General features: G+C 34.8%; 2 protein-coding genes across 3 annotated transcripts in view; both read left to right on the forward strand.

Moving 5' to 3' along the window:
- Positions 1-22,581, forward strand: part of LOC105832697 (glycogen [starch] synthase) — a 97,933-nt gene that overhangs the window by 20,587 nt on the left and 54,765 nt on the right. For both annotated transcript variants that reach the window (XM_036292476.1, XM_036292475.1), the window contains 2 exons: positions 21,324-21,475; positions 22,025-22,209. In XM_036292476.1, the coding sequence (XP_036148369.1) occupies positions 21,337-21,475; positions 22,025-22,209 (324 nt within the window). In that variant the 5' untranslated portion in view covers positions 21,324-21,336. The remainder of the gene's footprint in view (positions 1-21,323; positions 21,476-22,024; positions 22,210-22,581) is intronic.
- LOC118647465 (secreted RxLR effector protein 161-like) lies at positions 1,907-2,542 on the forward strand. The gene has a single exon (XM_036292485.1). It carries the CDS (start codon positions 1,907-1,909, stop codon positions 2,540-2,542), a length of 636 nt encoding a protein of 211 aa, XP_036148378.1.

Consider the following 22,581-nt stretch of genomic DNA (forward strand, 5'->3'; position numbering starts at 1 on the left):
ATCGCAATACTTTGTGATCTTCACCGACGATCATTCGAGGTGGACGGAGATAAGGTTCATCAAAAGTAAAGACCAGGCACTCGAAGAATTCAAGGCCTACAAAGCCTTCGTCGAAAAACAACACGGCGTAAAGATAAAGGCGATTCAATTGGACAACGGCCGGGAATACGTGAACAAGGAGTTCGATGAATACTTGACCCAGGGGATACAACGTCGCTTAACAACGGCTTACAATCCAGAACAAAATGGTGTGGCTGAGAAAAAACCGGACCCTAGTGGACTCAGCGCGGTGTCTTCTACTTCAATTTCGTCTACCTGCGTCATTTTGGGCCGAAGCGGTTTCGACTAATCACATAAGAAACCGTTGTCCAACAAAGAGGCTCAACGGTAGAACCCCTTATAACTTCTGGAAAGGCGAGGTCCCGTCTGTAAACTATTTCAAGGAATTCGGATGCAGGGTTTTCTGCGTAGATAAAACCCTTGCTAGAGGGAAGTTCGACGCTCGATCCAGAGCAGGAATATTCATCGGATACGCCGAGCAGTCCAAGGGATTTAGAGTCTGGTTACCCGATTTCAAAAAGGTCGAGATCACTCGAGACGTGAAATTTCTGGAAGCCCCCTTGAAATAGACGAGAGTTCATCTCGAAGATTTTTATTCCCAAGATAGTCCACGGAATGAATCCAGGGATCGAACGACGACGGACGACATTCACGTCGAATTGTCTTCAAAATCCGACGATATCGGCGAGGAAGACGTCGAGGAAGATGTCGAGGAGGACATCGAGGAACGACGGGAAATCGAGAATCAAGACGGGGAGCGTGCGCAAGTCCGGAGACGAGGACGTCCACGTCTTATCAAAACAAGGAGACCCGGAAGGTCCCGAAAAGATTACAGCCACGATGCCAACGAACAAGTGGAACTTGCATGTGTGGCCGAGATCCCCATTAGACACGCCATGTCGAGCACAAATTACTCCGAATGGATGGACGGCAATGGCCGCGGAGGTGATTTTCTTGATTAAAAACAACGTATGGAAGCTGGTGGAACGTTCAAGAGATCTACAGGTAATTGGAAGCAGATTCGTTCTGCGTAATAAATTCAACTCCGATGGATCAATCGAGAAGCGGAAGGCGCGGGTCGTCGCGAGGGAATTTTCCCAAAGGCCTGGAATCGACTACCACGAAACCTTCGCTCCTGTAGCGAGAATGAGTTCCATACGAGCCATAGTGACTATTGCGGCACAAAGGGATATGAAAATTGAGCAACTCGATGTGGCTACGGCATATTTAAATGGCGACGTCGAGGAAGATATTTTTATGGAAGCACCAGAATACCTGGAGGACGCCTTGGAGTACATCACTCGGTCCAGAAGAGCGGATGACTCCATTAGGGAAGCGGCGAAGAAGATGCTGGAGGATATTCAACGATCCAACGTCGTTTGCTTTCTAAATGAAGCTTTATACGGACTTCGCCAGGCAGGCCAGTCCTGGCATTCTAAGCTAGATGAGGTGCTTCGAGATTTTGGAGCCGTTCCGTCGAGCGCGGATTCGTGCGTGTACCTCATTGGACCCATCGACAATAGAAGCTTCATTGTCGCATATGTCGACGATTTATTCGTTGCAACAGGCGATGACGCTGAACTCGTAAGGATAAAGAGTTATCTCGGTACTCATTTTGTTAGAGACCTTGGCCCCATTAGATATTGGTTGGGCCTGGAATTCTCAAGGTATGACAAAAAGATTGCCATAAGACAAAAGGGATACATCAATGACATCCTCAAGAGATTTGATATGCTCGACTGCAAGCCCGTGGCCACACCCATGGATCCAAACGTCCAACTGGTTAGAAGACACCGAGGGAAATGATCTTCACACAGCCCCCTATCAGGAATTGATTGGGGCGTTAATGTATCTGGCTGTATCAACCAGACCCGACATAGCACACGCCGTCAGTAAACTCAGCCAATTCAACAACTGTCACACGAAGATTCACTGGGGTGCGGCGAAGCGGGTATTACGTTACTTGAAGGGCACTAATGATGTTGGCCTGGTTTATTCTGTTTCTAGCGATCCTCCCGAAATGTATACGGACGCCGACTGGGGCAGTTGCGGCATTGATCGTAAGTCCTACACAGGATACACATTTATTATGAGCGGAGCTTCCGTCAGTTGGGAGTCCAAGAAACAACGAACCGTGGCTTTGTCGTCGACCGAGGCCGAGTATATGGCTCTGTCAGACGCAACCAAGGAGGCTTTGTACGTCAGCAAGCTACTTGACGAACTCGGAACGACTCTGAACGGAATCGTCATTAAAAACGACAGTAATGGCGTTCAGAAGTTGGCGATGAATCCAGTTCACCACGCGCGGTCCAAACACATCGACATCCGACACCATTTTGTGCGGGATGCCGTTAGCAGAAATCTGGTCACGATCCAACATGTGTCCACCGACGAAATGGCAACGGACATACTGACAAAAGGGCTGCCCAGAGGAAGACACGAGAATTACATGAAGCTCCTCGGGCTGACTTCCATCCATTGATCGGAGTCGATCATGTACGGTTCGAAGGGAAGTGTTGGCGAGAGCTATGGCTTGCGACCCGTCATGAGGATTCGCCTTTATGGATGGCGCCCTTCTCTTGGATAATCGCCCCGCGTACTACAGAGTTTCCTTTCTAGCTATTCTCCCCCACTTGTGCTCTCTCTACTTCCGTCGCCCTAACGCGCCAGTATACATTCTTGTCGTTTGCCACACAAGCTTGTAAAGTGTTCGTCTTACAAATATAGCAAGCCTATTAACGTATATACCGTGCCGAGTTATTCGTCATCTCCGACATCCTTTCCCATCACAATCTAGCATAAAAAATCGTATTGTGTGCCGAAGAGTTAAGTCCCAAAAGAAAATAAATGTTAAAAAATTTAAATTTTCACTAAAGTTGCTTCCAAGATAAAGCTTTATGTAATAATTTCTTTGTTTAAAGAGTTTTTTTTTCAAAAATATTTAAAAATATTTAGATCTTATTTAATTGTTTTACATGCTTTTTATCTCGAGTAAGTTAATATGAAGTTAAAGTTTAAAGTTAAATTTGTTGTTCGTGTTGGGTTAAAAAATTTTAATTATTTCTTTCCGCTATTAATTTTTTTGTAATACAATTATTTTATTATAATGGCCATAATTTATTCTTATCTGTTCTAGTCCTTATAAAAAATCCTTATAAAATAATTTGTACGGTAGAATTATATATTGGCAATATACATTGGTAGAAATCCTGTAACAAAATTATTTTTTATACGGTATGTCTTTATAAATTATATTTATAAGTTTGTAGCTACCTTTATATATTGCTTGATTTACACATGTGCTATGTGACTTTCGTAACTAAGAAATTTATATAATGTAGAATTAGTAGCCCAAATAATGAATTTATAAATTTACTTAAAAAATATAACACAATTTAAATATGAAAATATATAGTTGTGTGCACCAAACAAGGAACATATTTCTATGCATATAAAGCGTGATCTACAATACATGGAGTAAGCGTGGAGTAAAAAGTAACAGTGCCGTAAGCGGAATAAATTAATTTTATTTTTTACTATTCCGTCTTTTACGGTTATGCTCGGCCAATTAGAGCGCAGGAATAGTTGCAAACAATGCCGTTAGTTTCATAAAATTGTAGAAAGTTATATGGCAAATTAATTGTTACTTCTATTTTTACTCCTTACTCTACGTTTACTCCATGTATTGTAGATCAGGCTTAACAAGTTTGATAATCTGAATAGTTTTAACTTTTAACAATTAATTTCTCACTTTGCAGGATAGTGACACTTTTTTCTTCCAAACTTATTTTGTGCAAAAATTTATCGAATAAGCGTAATTTTAATGAAATTGTATATAATTAATGGATCTAAATTGTATAATTACCGATGTATGTCAATTTCACAATTTTTGATAATATAATATAATATACTATAATGTACTAAATTAACATGTAATGTCAAAAATTAAAATTATATAAAGTCGGTTATTATAAACTTGTTGTAAATCTGTATTGTCATCGCTTTTGTAACTGAACATAACCTACAAAAGTATTTTTGAGATAAAAAGCATGTAAAATGTAGGAAAAATTATGATAATTATCTATAATATTTTATACGTAGGAAAAATAATAAGTTAATTAAATATAGCAATATTTTCTACGTAATCTTTATAGTAATGTTTAATAAATATTTACTTACAAAACATAAAGAATTACCTGATTAAAGTCACGTTGCGAGAAAACGTATTTTTTCTTTGGTCACTAGCGGAAAGAAATTCTTCAAGATTGGAAATGTACATTGAGTGCGTTCCAAAGCAGAACAGAGAGCGCTCGTGTAGTGATGGTACTTTTATAAAATTCTAACACGATTGGTTCTTGCCCTTAGTTTCTGTTAGATCTAAATGTATAAATCAATCATACAAAAGAATTTGAGTGAATCCCAGATGCGCACAGTAATAAACGGACACAGCCGGCTGAGTGAAACGGACACAGTAACGAATACAGTAATAAACGGATATAGTAACAAACGGACACAGTCGCAAACCCATGTGATGCAGAGTAGTGATGTAACGAATATTCGCATTCGCATTCGCAGAAAAATGCGAATGTTTTGCGAATATTACTTTAGTAAAAGTTGGTCTCTTTAAAGGAAAAAAAATATAAAATAATATAAAAGAACTAAATAATTCAATAATTTTCTTTTATTAAAGTTGACCATTTTTAAGAATTTACATTGTAAACGACGTAAATAATGACTGCGTTTTGGCAAGACACTGCTACTGTAGTGCTACAGTCTTACGCGCGGGCCAACTGGCTGCACCAAACCGACAGGTTCGTGCAAGTCAATATTTGCATTCGCATTCGCGAATGTCAGTAACAGATATTCGCATTCGCATTCGCATTCGCGAATATCTAAAATCGCACATTCGTTACATCACTAGTATGTGTGCGTGGCACAGCAGAGATCAGGACCCCATGGTTCGTCAATTCCACGGTATTTACCGACTCGAAACCCTCTCTGGTGTCTGTGTGTGTGTGCGTGCGTGCGTGCGTGCGTGTGTGTGTGTGTGTGTGTGTGTGTGAGGCGAGGGGAGTACTCACGTTAATCCAGCACCCCAAAGGGATCAGATTTCTGCTACGTCCATGTCGTTGATCCTGGGTAATGCCGAGAGCAGAAACACGCACACATGCACGCGAAAACACGTGTGTAAAATTCACTGCATCTAATTTCGTGCTTCACACCTTGAAAGAACAATACTCGAGCTTTTTTTTCGTCTCAGGAAGGCCTCGAGTTTTTTTTTAGACGCTCAAAAATTGGCAAAATCGAGTTTTTTTTACCCTTTTGACCTTCAGTTGTTCAAAAATTAGAGCCAATTCAATATTTTTGTAGGCATACTTTGATTCTGCGGAAAAAATTTTATCGGAATCGACTCATCCTGGTAAATCAACAAAATTTTGTTGAGCTGTGTAATTAATAAATATTTTTGAAACTTAGGGAGTTTTACTCAACGTTTTAACTACACAAAAAAATTTTATTTATAATAAAAAAAGACTTCATCAATTGGTTTTATAATTGATGTTTTCAACACCTTTTTGGTGGTGTTTATTGGTGTACATAATAGCGGCCGCAACTAAAACAAAAAAACCAAAAAGCATGTTAAACTTTATGCCGATACCTTCTAGATGAACCTAAAAAATTAAGTAAATATTAAACATTTAATTTTTTAAATTTTCGAAAAAAATCTTTGTCTAAAAATTTCGACTTTTATTAGTGAAAAGCTATATAAAAACATTTATTTTTATTAATTATTTAGGTTCACCTATAAGAGAATTCAATAATTTTTTGATATAAATCGGATCCAAGTTATTCATTAAGCCTATTTAAAAATCAATCGATTTAATCATTATTGAAAATTTGATAACTACGGAATCTCGCAAATGGCGTCTCGCGTAAAAAAAGGCACGGCAGTGCCTTGCATGCATATACTTAGCACGAGGCACTACCGTGCCTCTTGATGAACATAAATTTATAAAGTTATAAAGCCGTAAATTTAAAATAGTAGAATACTGGGTATTGAAGTTTATTGCTGTTATATGTAATTAGATATTTTTTTTGGTTTCTAATCTGTTATTCAATCATTGAATAATCAAATAATAAAATATATTGATAAAATATTTGAAAAATAATAAAATATTGTTGCGTTTGCCCGGCAAGTCTGCCTCGCTCAATCACTCGCGCACTTCCACACGAAATAATAAAGACACTCTTTGTGGTAAAACTCTTTAATGTGGCTTGTAATACAAATAATCGTACACGAACAGGAAACAGAGCACGTCCGTACGGTTTGACAGCTCCGAATCAAATCCGACGAGCGCGCCCGCGTAAACAACTCGGTTGCTAAGGAGGCCACCGCGCAGCTGAGCATCGAAATGCACCGAACGTCCAGCGCGATCGTAACAATATATTGATAAAATATTATATGAAAATACATATTTCTAATTGTATGTATTATCGAAAAAAAATTTTTTTGAGTTGCTAATTCTTCTATAACTTTTTAATACTTTTCTCCAATGTTAATTATTTTCTATATGATTTACAATATATTCTCATTTATTTTTATTATTAATTGTTTGCAAGTCTTTTTTTTTATTTGCGTGGATGAGGAAAATCTTTAAAAGACATCCGGGAGCCCGTACTCTGAGATAGTGTAAAATTTTATGTGAGTACATTGCAGAGATACTACTCACATTGCTTACTCATTAAAAACCTCACCCATTGGCTCATCCAACACCGACGAAAGGAGAGGGAATCCTAGGACAAAACGATTTAGTGATTCCCTCCCCAGAACGCTACGGGAGAAAAACATGAAGATAGTAGCATGTAAAAAAACCCACTACAAATAACCAATACAGACTATTATACCCACATTCCTACGAATGGCAGACACAAGAGGGTAAACGAAAAAATAAATATAAAATGAAAAAAGACATATAGGCCACATAAAGTAAACTGAAAGTTTTCTTCTTTTATGTAAATATGGCGATTTTATGCTGGGAGCCGATTGATTCAACGGTTATGCTATGCTTATTCAGCTTATGTCAATTGTGTGATACCCCTAGATTGTGAGAGTGCAAGGCCACTTACGCTAATCAAATACCCCGAATCGTAAGAAGCAAGGGACTAACATTAATCAAGCATCTCAAAGGGAACATAACGTTCACGCCGTTGTTTCTTGGTAACGCTGAGAATAGAATAAAAAACGATAAAATACACATGCATATAATTCGTAGATATGATTCTTAGGTCTCAACCAGATAGTCCCCTATGAACTCCTCAACTTTTATCTAACATTTTCTGCGATTTTTCTACTTGTTAAACAAACGTCGTAACAACTAATGGACAAAAATTTTATATTTTTTGCCTAAATTTTTTAATAAGATTAATTAAATAATTACATTAGTTTTTCTTGTAGTGTCTGTTTATTAATTTTGTCATTTTTATTTCGTGAGTAGCAAGAAGAAATTATTTTCAAATTAAAATTCAAATAGAAATAATGAGAAAAATGTAGAAAAATCGACGATTTTCACACCTTTTTGGTCGCCATATTGAATTTACCATACTAAAAATTGTGTATTTAATTGAAAATGAACTGCGAATATTAATCCGATTATTTTTAGTGATAATAAGCTGTTAGTTATCTGAAATTTACAAATTATTGTGAAAAAAATACATTCTATAAATCTTTAATTTAGCCTTCATTTTATTAAAAATGGAGGCTAAATTAAACTATTTTGTGCATCGATAGTTGCAAAAGAGTAGAAGTTTTATATTATCTTGATGTAAAAAAATATTGAAAAAAGTTTTTGTGATTTGTTCACATTTTTTTACTTAAAAGCCGTCATAACTTTTTTGTACTTTATTTTATACAAATTCTGATGGATTCTAGAAGAGCGTAAAATTTTATGTAAGAAAAAAGATATTTTTCAATTTTTTTTAGACTTTTAACGTTGCAAATATAATTACTGAAAATTATGTTTAAAATGTATTCTTTTGGGCATTAATGGGTTAATCAAATAGCGAATTTGGTTGCCTTTGTACTACGAAAATTTTCACAATGTATAACACATTGTAGTGCAGGCGACCGAATTCGCTAAAAGTCATGTCTCTGAGTAACAATTAAAAAATTTTAACCGTTTTTGTTGTGCATTAAAAAGTTATTAACAAAAAATATATTATAAATGAAGTAAATTTTTCTTATTTAGAAATTAAATTGGATTAAGTAATAAATATTATGAGGTGAGGATGTAGAAAGAGTTTTCTTCATGTATTTTTAACTTTCCATAATCCTATATAATAAAGTAAAAAAAGAATTTATGTAAATAATAATTTAAAAAACGATTTTGTTTTGTATAGACTAAATATGGGCGGGAGAGGAACTAGTCCTTTTACCCCAAGATTATTTCTAACTTAACCCAATCCAATATATGAATAATGTATGCGAAAATTACATATAGTAAAAATAATTTTTTTATAAATAAAGATAAAGTTAAGATTTTCTATTTCGGTCTACAACGGATTTTGGTGCCAAATCATTTTTCTATTTAATCTTGGAACGTTACATCGGGGTAATTTGGTATCCTAGCGCGAATTTGAATTTATCTTCTAATTTAACAGATGAAGGAATCGACTTGGAACACCGACGACAATTTAATTTAGAATCTTGGGAATGGAGAGAGACATTAGCTGGCATTAAAACGTCATTAGCGTCTGAGCGGTACAGATGTAAAGTGGAAGTGTATATCCACAGTCTGATGTTTGTGTACACATTTTTTTTCGCCATATTATACCGCCGCACTATTTTTTCCATCGACTTAAAGTTTAGATTCAGCATCGCGATAGACAGACGGCCGCTCGTCATAGAAAAAGAAGTACTACAGCTGCGTTTGCGCGAACTGCAATGTTCCTGCGTGTAAAAACCACAAGACCATAGAAAAATAAGTTTACCGTTCTATGGTTAATATTCTTATCTAAACTGCACGCTAACAATTTTATCAGTGTTGAAACACAGTTATTAGCTAGATATTGATGCTCAGAAGTATCTTTAACTTTAAATGATATCCCTTATCTTTTTTCATCTTAAACTGGGTTATAAATGTATCCCATTTCTTTCCAAGTATTCTGCATTGAACAGATGGACTGAAATCAATGTTGTGCTACATGAATCTCTTCGTTTTTTTATGTCGAAGACGATGAAGAGGAACACCACCTGGTACAATTTACAATATTACATTATATTAAATACGTTAAAAATTAATTTAAACAAAATTAAGTTTGAAAAAATCGAAAATAAGTTTTTTTCAAAAATCTATTGCATTTTTGTCAATTTTTAACAAATTTAAAAGGACCGAAGAGTTTTGGAAAGGTAAAAGATAGATCTAGAACGGGATAGAATGGATTTTAAATATTGTTTAAAAAATATTTTGAAATAAATAGAATAACGAGCTCGGTAATGTAAAGCAATAAATATCGAGAACAGGTCAATACTACGAGCTGGTATTGTTCTTTTATTAAATTATAATTTAATAGAATATAGAAAATTTTAATAATTAAAAAAGAAGATAAATATAACAGAATTGAGACTAATACGCATTATAAAAATAAACATTAAATTGAATCTTCGAAACGTTTCGACTTTACTAAGTCCTCATCAGTCGATAGAGTTACATATAAGTATACAAATTATCTAATATCTGGGTGTTAACTATGAATTAACAATAAACATTAGTATATGAAGGTATTGGACTGTAGTTCCGAAAACGAACAATAAATCCGATTTAGTTCAAATTTTGGAAATAGGTTTCTTTTAGCGAAGAAAAAAACATGCAAGAAGGATTTTTGGCGACTCGAAAAATTTTTTTTTTAATGTCGGTAAGTAGGGAATCCATAATTTGTAGGCAAAAATTTAAATGTGTGTGTGTTTGTGTGTGACCACAGCGAAGAAATGTCTTTGTTTACATTTTTTATGGGTGAACTTGTAAAATGAGTAAGTGTTAATACCGTTACCATACATTGTATTGGAAAACTGCAAACATATATGAACTTACTTTGTTTGCAATGTGTACATGGATTAGCGACTTGGACGGGGTAGGTGCGGGAGGGGGGCCGAAGACTCCTTTTGCACCACTCCCCGATGTGTGTGCGTGCGTGCGTGCGTGCGTGCGTGCGTGCGTGTGTGTGTGTGTGTGTGTGTGTGTGTGTGTGTGTGTGTGTGTGTGTGTGTGTGTGTGTGTGTGTGTGTCCAATCGTGCGGTGTCTAATCGTACGGTGTCCAATTGTGCCGTGTCCAATCGAGCCGTGTCCAAACGGGATACTCCCCCAAGGCGCGAATTAAAGTCGGCAAGCTGAGCAGACAGGAAAGCGAAGATAGATGTCGAAGAGGCTACACTTGATCTCATCTTTGGAGATGACGTGGATGCGAAGAAGCTCGCGGGGACGCTGAGAGCGGAGAGTTATGATGGAAACTTCGCCTAACAGTTGGCCCGTTTGAAAACTAGGAAGCGAGACCTCCAGATGTAATCCCAGAGACAGAGGCGACAGGGAGTTTGAATGCCCGCAGTGGGTGCACTTGCTCGAGCGCGAGAGAAAACGCTTGTATTTAGAACATTTAGGCTGACTTATTGCATTGCAGAAAATGTGTACAGGTAAACATATCCGCGTTAGAGATTAACAAAAGAAAATGGTATGTATATGATTTAAACAGGTGAAATATGTACGCAGAAAATATGCGCAAAATAACAATATGTACAAGTATGTGCGCTAGAGATTTATAAACGTAAAATAAAATAGCTGACTAAGACCGCAAGATTATAAACAAAGTTTTAAATTATCCGAAAACAAAAACAAACGAGCGTACGAAACGGCGCAAGGGAAAGCAAGAAATGAGATAACGCTCGCTTAATTTAAAATATAAAGCAGAAGAAAGAAAGAAAAAAGAGAAAAAAGAAGAAAAAAAACGTATATAAAGTGAAAATCGCAAACGGAGAACAAGAAAGTAATAGACAGACGAGTGTAAGAAAGACAGTGCATATATGACGCCGTAGCTTAATTATCGACTATCTCATCCGCAGCTACGCGAACTTCATGTTGGGTGAATAAACAGAGTAATTTATGAAAAATCTGAAATGAGACCAGTAACACACAATTAAACTAATAGAAAATACGAAACAAAAAGAAAATTAATAGCACAGCAGGAGCAACGAGCGGCGATGTTTGTAGGATAAAGGTCTGAAACAGCTTTAGTCAAAATTAGTACAGTAGTTATAAAATTTGGGCAAAATTAAAATAATCAAACAAATACGATTTATACTTTATATGGAGATTATGACACAAAAGCGAAATGTATAAAGAATAAAAACCAGAAAACACTTGTGATGATTATAGGCGATGTTGTATAAAACAGAATATTGTAAAATTAAACCGTTAAAACGTGTGAACTGTTCAACAGCGGCGAACTGGCAATGCTTCTGCTTTTACTTTTTGACTAGAATGTCAAACAAACAATAATAGGAATTATCAAAATACTCCGTGTCTTTATGCCGTATTAGCGTGTCTTGATACCGTTAGTTTGTTCTTTTATATGAATTATTTCAGAAATAAGATTTTTGATATTGTGGTTCTAAGTACGAAATCATGACGTTATTCCAATCAAACAAATGATTGTTTTTTAAGATATGTTCTGTCACGATAGAATGTCTCGACAATTTCAATTTACAGTTATTTGCATACTATTTTATTCCAGTTTTTTTACTAATCTTGGTCTGTCCCACATATGAAGCATTACAATTCTTGCATGAGATTTTGTAGATAACATTACTTCTTCAGTTTTTCTTAGTTTGATTTTTCTGCACTCGAACGAATTGGTTTAATTTATTAAACAACGAAAGCCAATAGTGAACAGATTTTTATTAACATGATTGCGTTTTCTAAAATGTGCCTAATGCAGAATTGCAAAATAATTTAACTATTGATTAATAATTGAATAATTAAATTGTTAATTAAATTTTATTTAATTGTGAATTGAAATTTAAATTTTAATTACAACAAAATTTAATTGAAAATTAAAATGTTTAATTAAAATAAATATAATTAAGTATTGAAACTTAATTCTGAATTACAATAAATTTAATTTAGAATTAAAATTTAATTCTCAATTGAAATAAATTTATTTCATTATTGAAATGTAATTCTTAATTAAATGATAGATAATTTATTCCCTACTCCCTTCGGGGGTGACGAGGTGTTTTTATAAGATCTGCCAAACCCCTTACATCCTTCTCACTCCTTTTCAAAACAAAACATAATACATACATATGTGCATACAAAGTCTCTCAATCCTCTTCGCGCCTTGGCCATTGTGCAGCCTAACAGACTTTCCTGCCCTTCCCTCCACGTCCTTCTACCAACCTTCTCTCTCCGTTCACCTCTCTCCCTTCGCCCATCTTTTCCTTCCCTACCCCCCTTGTCAACCTTCTTAAATTATTTTTCCCTTCCCTCCCTTACCACCTTGTCTTTCCCATCACTCCCCTTTCCTCTTTCTCCAGCTATTCCTTTTCCCGTTTCAACTCCATTTCCTACCCTTTACCCAAAATTCCTTATTTGTCGCTTTCACTTTTTCCCTTTACTCTTTCCTTTCTGGCCATTTCCATGATTCTCTACCTCCTCCTCCTTTCTTCCATTGAAAGATTTTTATCTATTCTTATTCTCCAAAATCTCCCTAGCTCCTTCCCTTTTCTTAATATCTGCTCCCTATTTTCCTCCTTTTTTATCTGTTATTAAAATCTATCTTCCTGTTTTCCCCCTCCTTTCCTCTATCTCCTTCACCCTCACTTCCCTTCTCAATACTTTCTATACCATATTCTACACCACTCTATGCACCCTTTTTTTCATCCGCGTTACACCATCCACCCCTCTATATAATGCCCTCTCTCTCTCTCTCTCTCTCTCTCTCTCTCTCTCTCTCTCTCTCTCTCTCTCTCTCTCTCTCTCTCTCTCTCTCTCTCTCTCTCTCTCTCTCTCTCTCTCTCTCTCTCTCTCTCTCTCTCTCTCTCTCTCTCCTCTCTCTCTCTCTCTCTCTCTCTCTCTCTCTCTCTCTCTCTCTCTCGCTCTCTGTCTCTGTCTCTGTCTCTGTCTCTGTCTCTGTCTCTGTCTCTGTCTCTGTCTCTGTCTCTGTCTCTGTCTCTGTCTCTGTCTCTGTCTCTGTCTCTGTCTCTGTCTCTGTCTCTGTCTCTGTCTCTGTCTCTGTCTCTGTCTCTGTCTCTGTCTCTGTCTCTTCTCTGTCTCTGTCTCTGTCTCTGTCTCTGTCTCTGTCTCTGTCTCTGTCTCTGTCTCTGTCTCTGTCTCTGTCTCTGTCTCTGTCTCTGTCTCTGTCTCTGTCTCTGTCTCTGTCTCTGTCTCTGTCTCTGTCTCTGTCTCTGTCTCTGTCTCTGTCTCTGTCTCTGTCTCTGTCTCTGTCTCTGTCTCTGTCTCTGTCTCTGTCTCTGTCTCTGTCTCTGTCTCTGTCTCTGTCTCTGTCTCTGTCTCTGTCTCTGTCTGTGTGTGTGTGTGTGTGTGTGTGTGTGTGTGTGTGTGTGTGTGTGTGTCTCTCTCAGTATTCTCTCACGCTCCTCCGTTCTTCTCCTTATCTTCTCCAACTCCTGCCGTCCTTCTCCCTCTTCCCTTTCCCGCATTTTTCTTCTCCACTTTCCACCTCGTTGCTTTGTCGGCTCCTTCCTTTGCTTATTTTTCCTCTTTTGCACCTTCCTCCTTCTTATCCTCTTTGTTCCCCCTCCATTCTTTCTTTGTCTTTCTCTTTTTCTCCTCTTTCATCCTAGCCTTCCTCCTCCCATTTGCTCTTTTCATCACGCTCCACCACTTCTCCATCATCACCTTCGCCTCCTCTTTAACCTTCTCTACTCTCTTCCCGGTTCTCTTACTCCGCCCTTTCTCTTTGTCCTTCTCTGTCTCCTTTAGTCTCTCCGTTCCTGCCGTCCATCTACTTTTCCGTTCGTTCAGGCTCTGCCTCAGCCCTTTTTTTTCTCCGTTTCTCCAGCCCTTTTCCCCTGGTCTCCTTCTCCTTGTCCTTTTTCTCTACTCTCTCTACCATCTCTTTACCTCGCTTCTTATTTCTTGACTTTCCTTTAAACTTTTCTCCTCCACCTTTTTACCCTCCTTTCTCTACTCTCTCACTACCTGCTTTCTCCTACAACTCTTCCTCGCCGCCAGATTTTATTTCTTCTGTCCTCCTGTCTCTCTGCTCCTCCACGCTCTCCCTTCTTTTACCTTCTCCTGCCACCCTCTCCTTGTGCCTTACTCTCCATTCCTCCTCAACTTTTTTCTCCTTCACCGGATCGCTCTCTTTTTTCGCTCTTTCTTCTCCAGCCTTTTTTCTGTCTCCTTCGTACCATCTTTTCCACAGCCTCGCCATCTCCATCAAACATTCTCTGATTCTTCTCAGTTTTTTCTTTATCTTTTTCACCTCTCCGTTTGTCATCTTGTCTCTTCCTGTTTCTTCTTTATCCTTCCCTTTTCTCTTCTCATTATCCCTCGTCTTGCGCACATTTTCCTCCTTACTACCATTCTTCTAACCTTCTTGCCATGTGTACCTTCTCAACTCCTCAATCTGGATATCTCGATACTTCGACCCGTCTCTATGTATCGTGCTCTCCGCCAATTACAGTTCCCCAGAGCATATATCGATGTATCGATATCCATAGCCACAATGACGCATGCTACCTCATGACTCCTTCTCCCCACTTCTCCAGCTACGTTTCCTGTCGACCCATCTTACAACTTTCTCCACACATGCGCACCGCACCACCTCCATAATCTACCGTATCATTCTTCTTCTCATTGTCTTCCTTTCGGTTATCTACTCTGATCTTTCTTCACGTCTCCCGTCTCTCCTTTCTCCATTCACTTCCCTCCAATGTGCTTTCATCTTCCACCTCCTCCTTGACTTACTTTTACCTCTCCTCAACCACAATTCACTTTTTACTCACTAAAAATTCCGAGAGCGATCTTCCCGTCCGTCCATCACGTCTATAAAGTTAGCAGTTACTTTAGCAATCGAATCAAACTTATATAGAAATTTAGTATTCTTTTGTTGCTAATTAGTTGCTCCATTTCCGATTTTGTTGCTCTAGCCGATTCGGAGAAAAAATAGGCTGTGCCAACTTAAAATTAAGTTAGCACAAACAAAAAAAATTTTTTTTTAATTAAACGAATGTGGTGGATTCCTTTAGATTTACTTAGTTGTTTTATTTCTGAATTTTTCCTCCATTATTAAATCCCGAAAATTATCCCCAAAGTTAGTCTATAGCAACAAAACGTTCTAAAATTATAAATAACCACATATATTGAATGATAACGGTTCCTTGGTTTTATTACTCACAATTTATAACAACTCCGATTTTGTTACTCCATCCCTATTAATTGAAAACCACCCCTGGTTGTGCTGGGACGAGTGGCCTTTACTTGGACACAGTATAATTGAATACAGTGCAAATGGACACAAAATAAAGTACACGTTTCAAATGGACACGGTTCATTTCGACACAGGAATTTTGGACACAGTAATTTTGTACACAGGAAAAATAAGTTCTGGACAAATTACAATTTGGACACGATAAAAATGTACACCGTGCAATTGGACACGTAAACTTTGTACATCGCAAACTTGTACACCGCAAAATTGTACATCACAAAGTTTTGCGTGGAAAGTCGCAAACCCATGTGGTACAGAGAATGGTTTGCGCGCACACACGCACGCACACACACACACACAAGGGCCTTCGGCCCCCCTCTCGCACCCACTTCGTCAAAGTCGCTAATCCATGTTGTACATTGCAAACAAACTAAAGTTTATATGTATTAGCAGATTTCCAATACAATATACACAGTGTACAACTTTGCGGTGTACAAATTTTTCGTGTCCAATTGCTGGGTGTACATTTTTATCGTGTCCAAATTGTAATTTGTCCACAATTTATTTTTCCTGTGTACAAAATTATTGTGTCCAAAATTCCTGTGTCAAAATAAACCGTGTCCATTTAAAATGCGTACATTATTGTGTGTTTATTTGCATCGTGTCCATTTGCACTGTGTCCAATTGTACTGCGTCCAAGAGCAAAATACCCTTACAAAATTTGTTGCTCGTCTAATTTCGGTATTAAAATCTTTCTTGATTTAGTTGCTGAAAGGATATGCAGATTTCGAATTTGTTACTAATCGTTTATTGCAATAAAGTGGCTGTTATAAACTGCAAGCAATAAAATCGATGAAGCGTTATCAGTATCGAGATATAGTTACTATTTTCTATTTTAATGTTGTGCTAATGGAGTAACTAGGGGTGTTTTTCAATCGATAGGGGTGGAGCCATAAAATTGGAATTGTTATAAATTTTAAGCAATAAAACCGAGGAATCGTTATCATTCGACATATGTGATTATTTATAATTTTAGAACGTTTTGTTGCTCTAGGGTAACTTTGGGAGTGGTGTTCGGGGTTTAATAATGGAACAAAAGATTCGGGAATAGATCTAATTAGCAACTAATTAGATCTAAAAAAATCCGCCGCATTTGTTTAATTAAAAAAAATTTTTTTTTTGTTGTGCTAACCTAATTTTGAGTTGACACAGCTTCTATTTTCTCCGAATCGGCTGGAGCAACAAAATCGGGAATGGAGCAACCAATTAGCAACAAAAGAGCACTAAATTTCTATATAAGTTTTATTCAATTGTGCTAAAGTGCCAGCTTTATAGATGTTTGTCCACCACCTTTCCCCATTTTCCTTCTTAATTAAATGAAATTCAGTTTATCATTAAATTCTAATTCTCAATAAAATTATATCTCTCAGGGAATTAAATTATAATTCTCTTTTTCAGGTAGCCAATGACGGCATCTAAATGGTGCGTTCAAGAATTTTTCGTGTCCAAATGTAAAAAAAAAAGGTTAACTGCCGGAGCTACATGTTTCGGTTAGCTGATTATGATGTACGTGTAACGCGCTTAAAGTGGTAGTTTTTTCATCAATATTATTATCGTCAATATTGAGTTGAATGGTAAGAATAACGACACAGCCGCCGCGCTAATTTTCAGTTCATACCTGTGTAAATACATATAAAGAAAGAAAGATATTGTTAATGTTATAAACCTAATTAAATAAATGATTTAAAGTATCATTTTTGTCTTTAATTACTTACAATATGTACCTCGGTTGAAAACGCATTATTTTGAAGTTACCTGCAAAATTAATAATAAGTTATACGTTACATTTCATCTTTGGAGGACCAAAAATCACTTATTGCTTTGACCAGTTTCAGTCAATGTAATAAAGATCTCTGATTTTAATTTAAAAAAATTTAATTAATGTTCCTCATATCGGTACATATATCGGAGAATCGACGCAGTAGTAACTTATGCAGTAGAACTCTGGTGTATATCTAAGAAAACGTTTTCCGAAAGCCGCATTTATTAGCTAGCCGAAACATGCAGCTCCGACAGTTAATTTTTTTTTACATTTGAACACAAAAAACTCCTTATCGCACCATTTAAACACTGTCATTGGCTACCCGGAAAAAAGATTTATAATCTAATTCTTCACATCATTTAATTACATTAAAAATTAAAATTTAATTCTCTGAGAGATATAATTTTACTAAGAATTAGAATTTAATAATCAACTGAATTTCATTTAATTAAGAATTACATTTAAATAATCAATTAAATTTATTTTAATTGAGAATTAAATTTTAATTCTCAATTAAATTTATTGCAATTGAGAATTGAGTTTTAATTCTTAATTATATTTATTTTAATTAAAAATTCAATTTTAATGTTTAATTAAATTTTATTGTAATTGAAAATTAAATTTTAATTTTTTTAAATAAAATTTAATCGAGAATTAAATTGTATTTCTCAATTAAATTTTTTGTAATTAAAATTTAAATTTTAATTCTTAATTAAATTTTGTTATAATTGAAATTGAAATTTTAATTTTTAATTAAATTTTGTTGTAAATAAAAATTAAATTTTAATTCTCAATTAAATTTTGTTGTAATTGAAATTGAAATTTTAATTTTCAATTAAATGAAATTTAATTTAGAATTAACTTTTAATTCTTTAATTTTATTGTAATTAATTGAAAGCTTTAATTAATTATTTGTAAGTCTGGTCTGATGTAAGGCAATAAAAAATATCTTTTCTTATTTTGTTGACTTTTTGATGTATCCAATGTCTCTTGATGGTGATTAAACAGATTTAATCTCAAATTTTATTTTTTTGAAGATAAGAGGATCTAGAGGATATCCATTCTCCAACAATATATTAAGGGAAAGCTCCAGATTTTTCTGCTATAAAAAGGGATCAGACGAAAAGACTGCTCTGTCAATTAGGCTGTATATTGTCCAATACCGTATTTTATAACATGACACATAATGTGATCTCCTTATTAATATTATTATATATAGATAGAAGTCTTAGTTAAAAATTATATAATCGTGGAATGATTGCTTGTCTGATCTTTGTTATTGTTTCTATGTCAATATTTTTATTGTGATTTTCTAAATCTTTTATAAATTTATGAGTGGTCGTTTTTTTTGTTGAGATGAGGGTAAAGGCAAAAGTTGTTTAATTATAACAACTTGGAAACAGATTGTGGGAGTGGGAAAGATTTATAAACCATTTTTTATTGGTTTTTGATATAAGGTTGTTTGTTCTATCCACAAAGAATCAACAGGATCTAAAAAAATCTCTTGTTTTGAGTTTGAATACTTAATATCTTTTCTATTGCCAAAAACATTAAGCGAGACCTGATAATTAATAGGTTTGATTTTTTTGATGTTACATAGTTTATTCCTACGTATAAGACAAGACAATTTTTTATCATGTGACCTTTGTATTCTTAGTCTGAACATGTTGAAGGACCTTGTGTGATGTTTAACCTTGAGCCTACACACTTCGAAAAAATTACATAGCCTATACAGGGGTATACATGTCATACCCCTGCCACTTCAAATTGTTGCTCTAAGCCCACAGTAGATTGTTTTAATTTGGAAAAATTCTAAATAAACTTTGAAGCTTTAAAAACAATATCTGATAGGTTTCATAAAAATTTTTTAATCTTGACATACATCAAAAAATTCTTGAAGCAAAGATTAGACAAAACTGACGTTTTTCACTAAAAAATTCATACAATTTTTAACTTTTAATATTTTTTAAAAAATTTTATGCGATCATTCTCTAGAGATATAACACTAAACATGAAAAATAAACGCTATAGTGAGTGTTGCAATAACCATATTTATTTGCAGGTACCAAGATTTTATAGACAAATAAAAATGATGAAATGTAATAAAAATTCGCATTTATTTCAGTAGATATTACTTACAAACCATTTTATATGTTAAATTTTAAAACAAAAAGTATAAAAATAAGCAAGTAAAGCAATTTATTATTTAAATCTTTTTTTTTCAATCTGTGCAAACACAATCAGTGCATAAGGCCGTGCAGTAATTGTCACATACCATATGTAACGCTGGTAAGCTGGGCACAATATTCTTAAAAAATTTTTTTTACCTTTTTATAAAATCTTACACTACAAGAAAAAAAGTAAAAAATTAAATTGAAAAAACTACGTACTCTACACTAGGGATATATCATACTCCAACTTTTTGGAGCGTCTATTTCGATTGATTGCCAGAAGCAAACTGACGCCGCGCTGGTAATAGCAATCGTTTCAACTTAAAGAGACACGTCTTGATTACTAACTAATGGCACCATAAGTATTGTTTTCATCGATTTACATATCTAAAATTGAGCTTAAAAATGTGCTGGGGTATATCATACTCCAGATGTAGGCTAAAGGTTAATAATGATTCCAAACTTGGGGATGTATGGAACAAGCTAAAGAAAAGAAAACATTAAGCAATTCTAGTTTCAAGTAATCGATTAATCTATGTAGATCGAATATTTCTATAGAGAGTAGCTTAATCCAGAATTTGTACAACGTTCTCTCACGCAACTGATCGATTTGTAATGTTTACACCACAAGCTTATGCCTTGAATTGTGTGTAGATGTTGTAGAAAAATGTTAGATTTGCACTACTTAAGGAAGTGCAATTGAGAAGTGGCTTTAATTAGTTTATATATTAGGTTATAATAGTTAGAGTTAATGTATCGTTTTAGTGAACGTTTGATATTTGTGCTATAGTAAAATCTAATTAACATAAAATTATATTGATGGTATTTGAACGGTAAGTTTCTGTAACGCATTTGTTAGACCAGCGTGTAATACAAATTAGGAAATAAATAGAAGAACAAGCTCGGTAATGCAAAGCAATAAATATCGAGAACAAGTCAATACTACGAGCTAGTGTTGTTTTTCTATTAAATTATAATTTATTAATAACTAAAAAAGAAGATAAATATAAACCGAACTGAGACTAATACGCATTATAAAAATTAATTAACCTGTTCTTGATATTTAAATTATTTTGACAAATAAAAGTTGAAAAAAACGATAGTTTGAGAAAAAAGAAATGATTAAGCATGATCAGTTTTTTATTCTGCTATAAAATTGTAAAAAAATTTATTTTTTAAACATAGAATACATTTTTAAAATAAAAAAGAATTAAAATATTTTTACGGCTCCAAACAACACTCGCCATGCTGTATTGTTTTGTGGTTTTCATACACAGAAACGTTGTAGCTCGCACAAAATTCAGACGTAGTATTTCTCTTTTTATAGCGAGAGCCCGTCCGAACGAATATGAACACGAAAAAACAGTGTTTCATATGGCGGTATCCTAATGAAATGTATATACAAACGTCAGACTAGAATATAAACTCTCCCCCCCCCCTTCTCCAACTTTACGTCTGTATTGCTCGGAAACTAATGACGTTTTGATGCCAGCTAGTGTCTATCTCCATTCCTAATACTTTAAATTGAATTATAGTCGGTGGTCCGAGTTGATCTCTTCATCTACTAAATTAGAGGATAAATTCAAATTTGTGCTGGGCAACAAAACTATTCCGGTATGATCTTTTAGGATTAAAATTTCTTTTTTCCCGAAACTTTATATTAATAATTTTTGAACAAACAACAAGCGACGGCTAAAAACTTCGATTGTAACTTATGGACATGACCTTGATCCACATATGTCAAAGTCAAGTTGATCAATGAGATCTCCGTTAAATAATGTAAATAATTATTAACCTTCCTAATACCACAAAAATGTAAAAATTCCAGAATAGTTTTCAAAATGTCAAGAGAGCGTGCGTCCAGAAGATTTTATCGCGTAGATAGCACTAATGATTTGTTTGAGTTTATGGACCGTGGCTACTCAGCCCAACATGAAAATCGGTGGAACTTTGAAGTAGCTTGGGAAGTTGCCAATAAAGGTACATGATACACACACATACATACACACACAGATGTGGTTATAGATCTCTAATGGAAAAATTTTGATGAAATTTTGCTAGATTTGACATTTTATTAAATTCAAAGAAATTTCAATAAATATGCCAAAAAATTCAATTATATTTTATTTAAAAAAATCATTTTATAATGTTTAATGGAATACTATCTTAATAAAAATTTAGTTTAAAAATACAATTTCCGCAACAACTTATTAATGTTATTTACTAAGAAAATAAGATAATTCTATTGAAATAATAATAATTTTTTTATAAAATTGAGTCGCAATAAAAGTCGCAAATAATAAATTGACAACACTTAATTTACATTATGTTGAATCTTTGAAAATTATAATAAATTAATGAAGAAATTTTGATGAGATTACTGGTTAAAATATTTCACAATAAATATGAAATTCAACAAAATCGTAGAAATTTTTTATCAAAACTTTATTAAAATTTTTCCAGTAAAGTCTATGATTTATTCTTGACAATTTTCCTACTATCGCACGTAAACCATAATTTTTTTTTTAGTTGGCGGCATTTACACTGTAATAAGATCTAAAACTTATGTCTCCACTGAAGAAATGGGCGATCAGTACTGTCTTATTGGCCCGTATAAAGAACATTCGGCACGCACTGAAGTGGAAGAAGCAGATTTTCCTTCTCATAGTCCTTTGCATCAGGCGGTACAAGTTTTGCGTGATCAAGGATATAAAGTAAATTTCAATTCTCGATTAAAAAATTATACTTAACATCACTTTTTTTACATTTGACATTTAAATTTTATTTAAAAATAATATAAAATAGCATCAATGTTCAAGTTTCTCTGAAGTTATATATTTTAATAAACGTGTGAGTACTGTATCTGGCATCTAATAATAATAATGGTTTATTTCATACTCTCCTTGGGGTTGGCTTGGGGGGTGTTTTCAGGGGTGCACCAAACTCCTTACAACTTCAATAATCTCTTCGTATATACATTATATACATCATACATGTTATACATACATCTTCAAAATATCCTCTACACGACCTGGTCATTGGGCAACCTTACAGACTACATCATTTTCTCCTTCGCGCCCTTTCTA

Source organism: Monomorium pharaonis, chromosome 9 (genome assembly GCF_013373865.1).
Source record: "Monomorium pharaonis isolate MP-MQ-018 chromosome 9, ASM1337386v2, whole genome shotgun sequence".
NCBI lineage: Eukaryota > Metazoa > Arthropoda > Insecta > Hymenoptera > Formicidae > Monomorium > Monomorium pharaonis.